The 11396-nt window shown below is 41.3% G+C and overlaps 1 protein-coding gene across 2 annotated transcripts in view; it reads left to right on the plus strand.

The window, feature by feature from the left end:
* Window positions 1-8393, plus strand: part of MALT1 (mucosa associated lymphoid tissue lymphoma translocation gene 1) — a 70932-nt gene extending 62539 nt beyond the window's left edge. For both annotated transcript variants that reach the window (XM_006837524.1, XM_006837525.1), the window contains 2 exons: window positions 6302-6427; window positions 7953-8393. In XM_006837524.1, coding sequence (XP_006837587.1) covers window positions 6302-6427; window positions 7953-8393 — 567 coding nt within the window. The remainder of the gene's footprint in view (window positions 1-6301; window positions 6428-7952) is intronic.
* The last annotated feature ends 3003 nt before the right edge of the window (window positions 8394-11396 follow it).

The raw sequence follows: 11396 nt of genomic DNA on the forward strand, positions 1-11396 counted from the left end.
CCATGTTAACATGTGTCTACTCTCCAACCTGTGATAATTTTATCTCCCCTTTCCCCACATAACCAACATAGATTATTTCTGTTATTAAGAAAACCTCTCCTTACCTTTTTACAACATTGGTCCCATATAGTATTTGTCTTAAGTAATTGATTAATTTCAGCATAATGTCCTGTAGGTTCATCCATGTTGTAAAGTGTTTTGCAGATTCATCATTATTCTCAGTGTTGCATTGTATTCCATTGTATGTATCATAGTTTGTTTATCCATTTCTCCAATAATGGACATTTAGGCTGTCTCCATCCTTTTGACGTGTCTCTTGGAGACAACATATAGAAAGATCCTGTTTTCTGATCCATTCTGCTCTGTCTCTTGACTAGTGCATTTAATTAATCTATTTCCATTCACTGTAATTATGGATAGGTCTGAATTGATTGCTGTCATTTTGCTGTGGGGTTTTTTGGTGGTGCTGCTGGTTTCTTTGTTCCACATAACTTTCTGTGCTGAGTTCATTTTGTTTGTGGGTTTTCTTTACATTTTCATTTCTGTTATGTTGAGATATTTACTAAATCTTTCTCATTTTCCTCTATTTTGATGTGCAAATATATTAATTTTCAGGGTATAAATTATAAGTTACCCTGAAATTTATTAATTTTTACCCTGTTTAGAATAGTCTGTGTTATCTTGAAGTATACTTGACTTCCTTGCCATTTGGGAATTCTGTATCTATACCATTCCCTCTTTTTGCTTTGTAGTTTAATTCAGTATAAATTGATACCTTGTAGGCTTGTTTTTACTTTAAATACTTCTATATTTTGTTTGATCTGCAAGGTCCATGGTCCAAACTCCTCAGAAACCCTGTACAGGGTCAATATGAGTTAGAACTGACTCGATGGCACTTAACAAAAACAACAACGTATCTGGATTGAGATATTTAAAGTATCGAAGTAGTTCTGGGTGTTATTGGCATGTATGTTAATATCAAGCTGTTGTCTCGTTGGATCTCAGTCCAAAGAACACCCTTTAGAATTATTTGTAAAGTTGATCCTGGTCATCACGAATTTCTTTCATTTCTGTTTATCAGGAATTGTCCTAATGTTGGCATCATATTTGAGGGACAGTTTTGCTGAGTTGGCATTTTTTTTCTTTCAGTTTAGTATATGTCATCGCATTGTCTTCTTGCCTGCATGGTCTCTGCTGAGAAATTAGTCTTATTGGTTCTCTTTTGTAAGTAACTAAGTATTTTCAGAGCAGCTCTCAGGATTCTTTCCTTGTCTTAGGTTTTGAAAAGTTTGATATGTCTTGGTGATTTCCTTTTAGGATCTATCCTGTTCGGAGTTGGTTCCGTTTCTTGTATGTTTATCTTCACGTTTTTCATGATAGGGGAATATTCTTCCATCGACACTTGGATAAGTTTCTCTCTTTATTTTCTCTTCTTTTTCTGGAATTTGGATCACCCACAGGATTTTCCTCTTCATGGTATCCCACATAACTCTTAAGCTTTCTTCAGATTTTTTGCATTCTTTCTTCTGAGAGACTTATTCAAGTTCACTAATTCTACCCTTCATTGCTTCGACTCTACTTCTTTGCCCTTTCAATGTATTGTCCATTTTCTGAAATCTTATACTTAATCTTCTGGATTTCTAATTACAGGTTTTGTATAGTTTGAAATTTTGTATGTAGTCTTGGAGTGTTTTCCTCAATTCTTCGAAAGTTGTTTTTTTTTTCCCATATTCTCCTCAACCTTTCTGTCAATCCTTTGAAGGTACCCAAATATCATTCTTTTGGGTTCTTTTACTGTTAGTTCCCTTAACGTTTCTCCTCCAGGAACATTTTCTGGCTCTGCATGTTGGTCATTTGTTTGAGTCATTCTCAAACAAATGTGAGCTAAAATTGTCTGGTGTCGCCAAAGCATTTTGGGGTTGTTGTATTTGTACTTAATTAATGATTAAATATATATGTTAACTGTTTTTAGGCTCTCACCAACTGTCTCCTGTGGGTGTAGTTAGAGCATGGAAATGTTTACATTGTTCTCCATTCGTGCACCTCAGTTTAGAGTGGGTTTGCCTGGTGTTGACTGCTGTCTGTCATTTGATCAGGTGGTACAGGAGCTGGGATTGGCTCTTGGCTGGTGTGTGGAGCTACAGACAGTATGGTTGGTGCTGAATGTATGGGCACAGTTGCTGTCTCCTGTTGGTTGGGAAAGAGAAAAGCCCTCCCACACACACAGAAAAGAAACCAAAACAGAGTAAACAAATAAAGGAAACAGCAATGAAAAGAAAGAATTGTAAAGAGAAAACAGAAAGAAAAACAGACAGCGACCAGAAAAGAAAAAAAAAATATATATATAGTAAGTAAAAAGACAAAAGAGGGGCAGGGAAATAGAGCTATAGAAGAGAAAAAATAGAAAATAAAAGGAAATTTTTAAAAAAATCACTTCTAAGAAAAGCTAAAGAGAGAAAAGAGGAGCAGAAAAATGCAACTATAGAAAAGAATAAAAGGAAGACATTTTTTTAAATACTTAGAAAAACCAGAGTGAGGGAAGATGAAAAGAAGAGAGAGAGTAGTATAGAAAGGTCAGAAGGGGCGGGGGGGGGGAAATATACAGGGGGGGGGAGGTAAGGGGGTGTGAGAAACAAGCAAACAAACAAAAACAGTGCAGCTGTTTGACTGAAGAGGAAAAATTCTGGTGGGCTCAGCAAGCCCAGGAGCTCACGAGGTGGTTGTGGGAGGGAAGTGACAGCAGAGTTCCTGGCCCTAGAACTGCAGAAGAGCATGTCACACAGGTGACAGGAAAGGGTCGATTCCTTCTTTTTTCCCTGTGCTCCTCTAGTGACCACAGGGATGTTGTTAAGTGCCGTGGAGTCAGTTCTTACTGCTGTGGAGAACGTTCAGTCTGGAAGTACTTTGTGGAGGCCCTTGATAACTGATTCCGGTGCTGTTAGGACCACATGGTTAAATTAGGATTTCATGGCTCTGTGGGTTCTGTAGGTCTAGAACCGAGACCGAATCCACCTGAATCCAGGCACCAAAGTAGCGCAGCAAGCCCCCACCTCACACTGGCGTGGCTCCCAACCACATGGCTCCGAACTCACTGAGAGCAGGGTCTGTGCTGAGGATAGATGAGGGGAGGAGCTGACCATCCCCTGGTCACTAGGGAAGCACAAGGAAAAAGAAGGAATCAAACCTTTCCTGTCACCTGTGTGAATCTGCTCTTCCAGGCCTACTTCTCTTGCCAAAGCTGCTCACAAGATGGCCGTGCCACGTCTGGTTGACGGTTCACTGGTCAGTCTCCCTCTCTCGTCATCTCTGCTCAGCTTCTCCCCCTAGCAAGCACTCAGTCCACTTCTCTAACCTTTACTCTGAAGTTCAAGTTCCAGAATTTTCATCTGTGTCTGTTTGATTTGGTCTCGCATATCTTTGTTTTAGAGGGTCAGTATTGTGTGTCTGCTGAGTCTATCATCTTGCAGGAAGTTCAGTCTTACTCTTTAAAAACTAATTGCCAATATACCTTAAGCTTCTTGAATTTATGTGTGTCTAAACTTCTTTTGAGTCTTAGTGTGGCACTGTAGGATAAGCATTGGACTACTAACCAAATGGTCAGTTGTTCAAACCCATCAACTGCTCCTTGGAAACCTTTTACAGAGTCGCTATGAATCAGAAATGACTCCACGGCACTTAACAACAATAAAGTTCATTTAGGAAAGATGCCACTAATTTCTCTTACTCTAAACAGGATAGCAAATGTGAAGAAGTTCACTATATAACGCGTCAAGAATAAAGCTTTTATTTTAAATTGTGTGATCACTTACATTGTAGAATATCAGCTTTACACTCAACCAACTGTATTTTGTTTCGTTGCAATAACTACAGTCCCCTCCATGCACCATCGCTTAACAGTATTTGCCTCTAGTCCCTCTTTTTTTTCTTTTTTTTCTTTTTTTTCTTTTTTTTCTTTTTTGATGTACACAAAAACACTCAGGAGTATATAATCGTTTAGACAACCAAAGGGCACATTCTGCAAGCCTGCCTCCTGGCTGCCAGCACACAGCCTTTCTCTTTCCATGAGTCCGGATTCCTCAGCTGCTCCCTCTGTCCATGTCCTCATCTCTGCCTTCATCTCTGGTGTCACCACTTCTCTGGTTAGGGTCCCACATTCTTTTCATGCTCTTCCCTCTTGATAGTCCTAGGGTCCTGTGTTCCTGGAATGCAAGATTAACTACTCCCCCCTTTTTGTTACACATCTTCTACCTTTACAGTGGCGATCACAATTAGTCATGATCACAATTACTATTGAATCAAAAGAGTCCTATCCTCATCTCCTTTCACCAGACCCATCTAGACAAGAGGAAAACTATTCAGTGGGGACTCTACCTTCCGCCCCTTGCTCTGAAACTAAACATCCTCTTGAAAATATGTAAGCCAGCCACTTCATGCCTTTGTAGCTCCCCCCCCCCCATTTTAGGTAGCCAGTGTCTTAAGTTGCCATCCCTGTGTACTTAGGGGATAGGCTTGATCCTTAATGTGAAGTCATCTTCCCTCTCAGTTGGTATTTTGAGCAACTACATCCATAAGCAAAGGTCAAAGTTCATCAAATTGTAGCAGTTTATATTTGCTTCCTGTATCAAACTTCTTTTTCTGCCTCTAGTTGAGCTCTGATCAAGCAATCCAAGCTAGGTCAAATGGGTACTATCTGTAAGCTTGGCCTTTTTTACATACCTCCTCCACTTCATATCAGCTGGACACTTCTCTCTCAGCTCTAGCCCTCTGTGGCTAGGTTAGTGTCTGTGGGCTCAGAAGTTCCCAAGTCTCCCCAAACTTCAGACCAACCAGCCCTTCCTCTTCTCTCTTATCTCAAGATCAACAAGCGTCTGTGGAACATGGTCACACTCAGTCCATGTCTTCCTTACTGCCTTTCCTCCACTTCCACTCACATGTAGACCAGTGCAATGTGGTCACCAGCTAGCTTACATGCCTGCTTGTTAGTTCCCTTTGCATTTCAGTCTTGGAGGGAGGTTTGTCCTGAAGGGCCTTGATGCTTTGCCTTGATGGCTCCCAGGTGAACAGCTTACTTATTCTTGTAATAGCCAAACAGTCTGCCTTTTTTTTCCTTTTCCTGCTAGTCTTTCTTGAAAGAAGTATCTTCTGTTCCTCTAGTCCCTCCAGGTCGGCCTGCATGTTCTTTCAAGTGGGAGTGTCCCACCTCAGGAGGTTCTAGATAGGACTCAGAAGAATAATTTTTTTCAAAATTATCTTTTCCAATATAAGTTATTACCATATTATAAGTCATATAAGCTTCTAGGAGTGAATTGGAAGAAGAGAAAAAATCTAGTTTTATTCTTTCCAAACATTTAGGTATAATATTAATTTCATGTGAATCTGAAGAAGCCAGAACATCGTACATCTCATTCTGCAGGGCTATGTGACACATGGATAAATATGTAAGAAGTGATAGAAAACAAATACCACTTTGCTAATAAAGCTTCAAAAGAGACTGCTCAGTGTGGGAACAAACAGTCTGGCCCTGAACTCAGGATCACATGGGTTCTTCCGTCCAGTCTCGGCAGCACAGTGACCCCAGCTCAGCCTCCCCTGGGTGCTGGGCAGAGGCAGGATCTGTGGGCTTCTCTGTCAGAGCAGACCCTTTGCCAGTGGGCTGACTGGAGAAGAAGAGAAAACACAGGGCCGTGGCATGTCCATTAGTGTTTGTAAATGCATGCCAATAATATTAATCCCTCCTCCCTTCTGGGAAGTAATGAATGAAGGGGGAGAGAATCCAGGATTAGCACGCTAGTGGGGCTCTACTTAAAGGAACTTGAGCAGTTTCTATAGTGTTCCTAGGAATTACATGAAATGAACTATCCTTCTAGACATAACGTTGCTGTTGAAGTGTATTTCTGCAGAATGTAGAATTCCTAGAACATAGAGTACACTCCCTTCACATCTATTTGTGATTAAATGTCAGTGTGGTACTTGCAAGAAAAGAACAAAATGTATAATAAGATAGATCTGTGCTGTTAAGTTGGTTGCACCTCATAGTGACCCTGTCTGTATAGAAGCGGCTGGTGAGCTTGAACCACTGACCTTGTAGTTCAAACCGACTTTGCAGTCCAGCGCATTAACCCACAATGCCACAGGTTTAGCTACAGAATGTTATTTTCATCATTTCTTTCATCCTAGGTAGAAGTTAATCTACTCGAGCCAAAATTCACAAGATGGTGATGCTCGTTAAAAAGTTGTGTGGCCGCAGACTATATTGTTTACTTTAATTGGTGTCATTATTAACTTCTACTGATTTTCACAGGACCTAGACATTGATCCCAAAGATGCAAACAAGGGGACTCCAGAAGAAACGGGCAGCTTCTTAGTTTCAAAAGATCTTCCCAAGCACTGCCTTTACACCAGGCTCAGCTCGCTGCAGAAACTAAAGGTGATTTCTTCTCCTGCTTACGATTACGAATAGAAAACTTTATGAAAATGAAAATGCGTTGTGGCTTGTGAACCTCCCATCCGTCCATGAGTGTGATATGCGCTTGAAGGAGAGATGAGTCCATCTGTCTTAGGTGTAACCGAGGACCCTATTCATATCCTGCCCCTGATAGTGGCCTGCTTGTATGAGCGTAGGTGTCACTGTCCTCAGTGTTGTTGAAAAGTCAGAGACACAGAGCATATTCTCTCTCAAAACATCTTCGCATTTTTAAGTAATCATTTTCTAGTTCTGTGACCTTCCATGAGACGTGGTTGTTGTTGCTAAGTGCTGTTGAGTTGGCTCTGACTCATAGCAACCTTGTATAGGATGTCCACGGAGCAGCTGGTAGGTTTGAACTGCTGACCTTGTTGTTCACAGTTCCGTTTATCCTACAATGCCACACCAGGACTCCACAAGACATAGAGCAAATTCTAATTGGATGTATTTTATTATTTTAATCTTTTTTTATTGTTTCTATTTGTCCAGGTGTGGCACTATACACTGGATTGCTAACCTAAGATTGGTGGTTCAAACCCACCAGCTGCTCCTCAGAAACCCTGTACAGGGTTGCTAGAGTCGGAACTGACTCAGTGGCACTTAACAACAATAACAACAAGTTGTCTTGTGAATAGAAAACTATCTTTGCATGGTTGAGCTATTTGATAAAAGCATATCCTTGCCAAGGTTGAACTTTTCATGTTTCCAGAGCTGCCTAACTCTGTAGTGTGTCAGCCAAGCAGGAGCACTCGGGGAGTGGGATGAGGGCCACTATGAACAGTTACGCATGGACCATGGCTGCTCTGTTCATAGCTGGTCTACTTAAATTCTCTTCGAAGTTTACCCACCATCTGATGCAGTTTAATTTCTCTACCTTTTATTTTAGATTATTATTCATCACATTTTTTTAAAAGCCTTAAGCTTTTGACCAAGGTTTAAAGCCCTCCACCGACACATTATTTTCTCTAAGAGATAATTCCCATCTCCAGACACGGAGAAGAGTCAGTTTCCCAAGTCCCACTACTTGGAAGGTACCTTTTGCCGCATCAGGAATATGATTTAGGGTCTTTACGATCTTGCCTACAGTCAGTAGTAAACTAGAATTTTGCAGCACTCCCAGAACTAGTGTTGGATGAGAAAAAAGAAGATACCTGTAACTTGTATTTCATAGCTTAAAGCAGCAGAAAAATGCCTTGAGGATTTGGAACCTAGAATGAGGGGGTTTTCTTGTGTTTTTGATGAGTGATATGTTAAGGTTGATCAACTTTCACTAAGGCGCCCTGGTGGTGCACTGAATTAGCACTCTGCAGGAGAAATGCCTGGTAATCTGCTTCCATAAAGATTACAGCCTGGAAAACCGTGTGAGGCAGGTCTGCCCTACCACGTGGGCTTGCTACAAGTCAAAATTGACTCGACGGCAGCCAACAACAACATACTCTCACTGTTGGTAAAACTGCAACTGGCAGCTCTTTTCTTTTCTTTTCTTCAGGAGCAGCTCATCTTCACAGTATGTTTGTCGTATCAGTATTCGGGATTGGAGGAGACTGTGGAGGAGAAGCAAGAGGTGAACGTTGGAAAACCCCTCATTGCTAAACTAGACATCCATCGAGGTTTAGGACGGAAGGCCTCCTTTCAGACTTGTCTTCTGTCTAATGGTCCTTACCAGAGCCCTGCATCCACCCCAGGGGTAGCCGGACACTATCATTCCTCTCAAGACCCCTTCCCCGACATGTACCACTCCCATGCCAGCAATTCAAGCCGCACCATGCCTCTGGAGAGCTGTCACTGTAGCAGGACCCCAGACCCATTGACCTCCAGTTATCGTACCCATCAGTATGCCTCCCAGTTTGGCAGCAGTAACGTCCCTGTGGAGACAACGGATGAAATAACATTCAGTTTTTCTGACGGGCTCAGAATTTCTGAAAAGTGACCTCGTAGGTTTTGAACGTTAGCATAGTTCATGTGCAGCAGCACTTTCACAACGTGGGGCATTGTCAATAGGAATGTGTGTATCCATAGAGAAAGAAAAGGACACTCAGGACCACGCTTTGAGATCTTGGAGTTGTATTTGTAAGCCACAGACTTCCTCTTTTTTTAAGATTTTTTTTAAAAAATGGGTTGGTTTGTCCTCAAGAATGAAACATGAGTGTTGGTAGGTTTGTGTGTTACATCCCAGGAATGTTTTGTACGACCACGCTGTAGCAAGAGCTGTGGGAATGGCATCATCATAGACTATATTGTTGTCTGTCTAGAACTAGGATGGACCGAGCTGCTCCTCGGACTTAACCTGATTGTATCAGGGGAAGAACCAGATTGAAGTCTCTTGTGTGAGATGAAGCCAGCACCCAGACCGAGGCCTCCAGATTCCAATCTATTCTTATTCACTACTCACATTGTCTCCCTGATGGGCTCGGTGACAAGCCTTATTTTTTTAAGGAGCCCTGGTGGCACAGTGGTTAAGTACTTGGCTGCCTACTGAATGATAGGCAGTTGGAACCCAGCAGCCACTCCATGGAAGAAAGACGGAGCAGTCTGCTCCCGTAAAGGTGACAGCCTTGGAAACTCTGTGGGTCCATTCTCCTCTGTCCTATCAGGTCAGCAAGAGTTAGAATCAATTCGATGGCACCCAACAACATCAACCTTATTTTTGTAAATAGATTTAAAAATATCATTAAGTGCAGTTGAGTTGACTCATAGTAACCCCATATTGGGTTTCTGAGGCTTTACATCTTTTCGGGATCATGAGCTCATCATGAAGCAGCTGGTGGGCTCGAACCACTCACCTTGTGGTTCACAGTCTGGTACTTATCATACAGAGCCACTGTGCTCCCCAGATACGTATATGGGTTCGAGCCCACCAGCTGCTTCTCAGGAGAAAGATGAGGCTTACCAACAGTATATGTGTGTGTATATATGTGTACACTCATGCACACACCCTCTGATTGCTATGTATACCTGTATATTATCTCAAGGGATGTCCAACTTTAGTTTCAATTATAGATCTTTGCTGCAAGTGTCATGTAAAAGGTTTATGTGCCAACCTTATGTAGACAAGACTGAACTTTCTGGTCCCTACCCATCTTGCTAAGTAGAAACTGCAGGTGAAATGTATATATTTGTTGAAACTAGACCTGCAGCTTCAGAATCAAGAGACAATTGAAGGACATGGTCTGCTGCTTATGTGAACCTTCCAAACCCTGGAGGTGTCTTCCTGATCACCTGTATTCTCTTCTTGGCTTTCACTGGCCTGAGGAGACAGTATCCTATCACCTTTGCTTCCACCTCAGCACAGATTAAAACAGCAACTGACATTCACAAGCAAAGAAGTCAGATTCATAATTTCAAAGTGTATCACAAAGAAAATGCCTAGATGCTTTTACTTGCTAGAGTTTACCAGATGTTTGAAGGAGGAAATAAACCAGTCCTTTACAGATTCTTCCCAAAAACAGAATATTCCCCACTTCAACCTGTAAAGCCCAGTATTGCCTTAATATGAAAATCAAATAAAGATAGCACAGTGAAAGAAAACCATAGGCCAACACTCTTCTGGGGGTAAAGAAAATATTCTAAAATAATAGGGATGGCTGCACAATCACAATGTCAGAGAAGCCCTGATATTGTATACTTTGAACTGGTGAGTTTTTAAAGTGTGTGAATTTTATCCCAAACATGTTGTTTTGTTTCATTTCGTTTTTTAATTAAGAAAGAGAAAGACATACACAGCAACAAATTCAAACTGGATTAAGAGCCAAAGTGTGCAAACCAAAACCATGAAATTCATAGAAGAGCAAGCAGTGGAATCTCTGTCGGGCGTAGCTTTCAGCAGGTACCAAAAAGTAAATGGAGGAGACTTCCGGCGCTTTCCTGACCGGGCAGCACAGCCTCTCCTGCTATCGGAGGACACCACTTTTGTTTTTGATTTTGATTTTGGTTTTGGTTTTGTTTTCTACCCAACTGGTGTTGCTTGGCTGTCACATAGCCTCCCTTCTGCTATTGGAGGACTCTTTGTCCCCCTACATTACACGAAAAGAGTCAGCAACTGCTGCCAAATAGCCAAGCTGCAATAACACTTTATAAAATACCATAAACCAGGGAAACAGGCAACACATGTAAAAGTTACTCTGAGTTAAGCAATAAGAAGAGTGAAAAGGGAATACCACAACCTGATCACATCTTCCTGGAGGCAATCAGAAAACATTAAAAAATTACCAAAATACATAATTAATTATTAGGGCCACAGATAAACATTAAACATGTCCAAGAAGCAAAAGCAGATGACCATATCAGCACATGTCCAGAAAAAAGATAAAATATCTGAGACAAACAAACCAGAAGTAGACCTTCTCTCCATGCTGGAAGGAGAGCAGGCCTTGGAAATACCTGAGAAAGAAATCAGAAAAATGATTATAAAATGTTTCAAAACACTTTACAATGGAGTTGAGAAAAATAAGGAAGAAGTCAGAAAAGCGCTACAGGAACAATCAAACGATAGATACAGCATTGGTAACAATCCAAAACCTACATAAAGAGGTCCAAACAATCAACAACAAAATGGCAGAAATAGAAAACTCTCTGAAAAGGCAGAGGAGTAGAATAGATGAGATGGAAGGAAGAATCAATGAGCTGGAAGACAAGTCTCTCAATACCACTAAGATAGAAGAACAAACACAAGGGTAAAAAATTCAGAGGAAGGACTAAGATTCATGTTGGACAACATGAAGAGGAATAACCTAAGAATTATTGGCATTCCAGAACAAAAAGTCACACAAGTCCACAGAGGAAATAGTCGAAGAACTACTGGAAGAAAATTTCTGTAACATCCTCAAGGGCGAAAAGATAGACATACAAGAAGCCCAGTGAAGTCCAGGAAGGGTGGACCCCAAAAGAAAATCACCAAGACATTATCATAGTCAAGCTCTCCAAACTCAAAAGA

This window comes from Chrysochloris asiatica, unplaced genomic scaffold (assembly GCF_000296735.1).
Source record: "Chrysochloris asiatica unplaced genomic scaffold, ChrAsi1.0 scaffold00021, whole genome shotgun sequence".
Taxonomy (NCBI): domain Eukaryota; kingdom Metazoa; phylum Chordata; class Mammalia; order Afrosoricida; family Chrysochloridae; genus Chrysochloris; species Chrysochloris asiatica.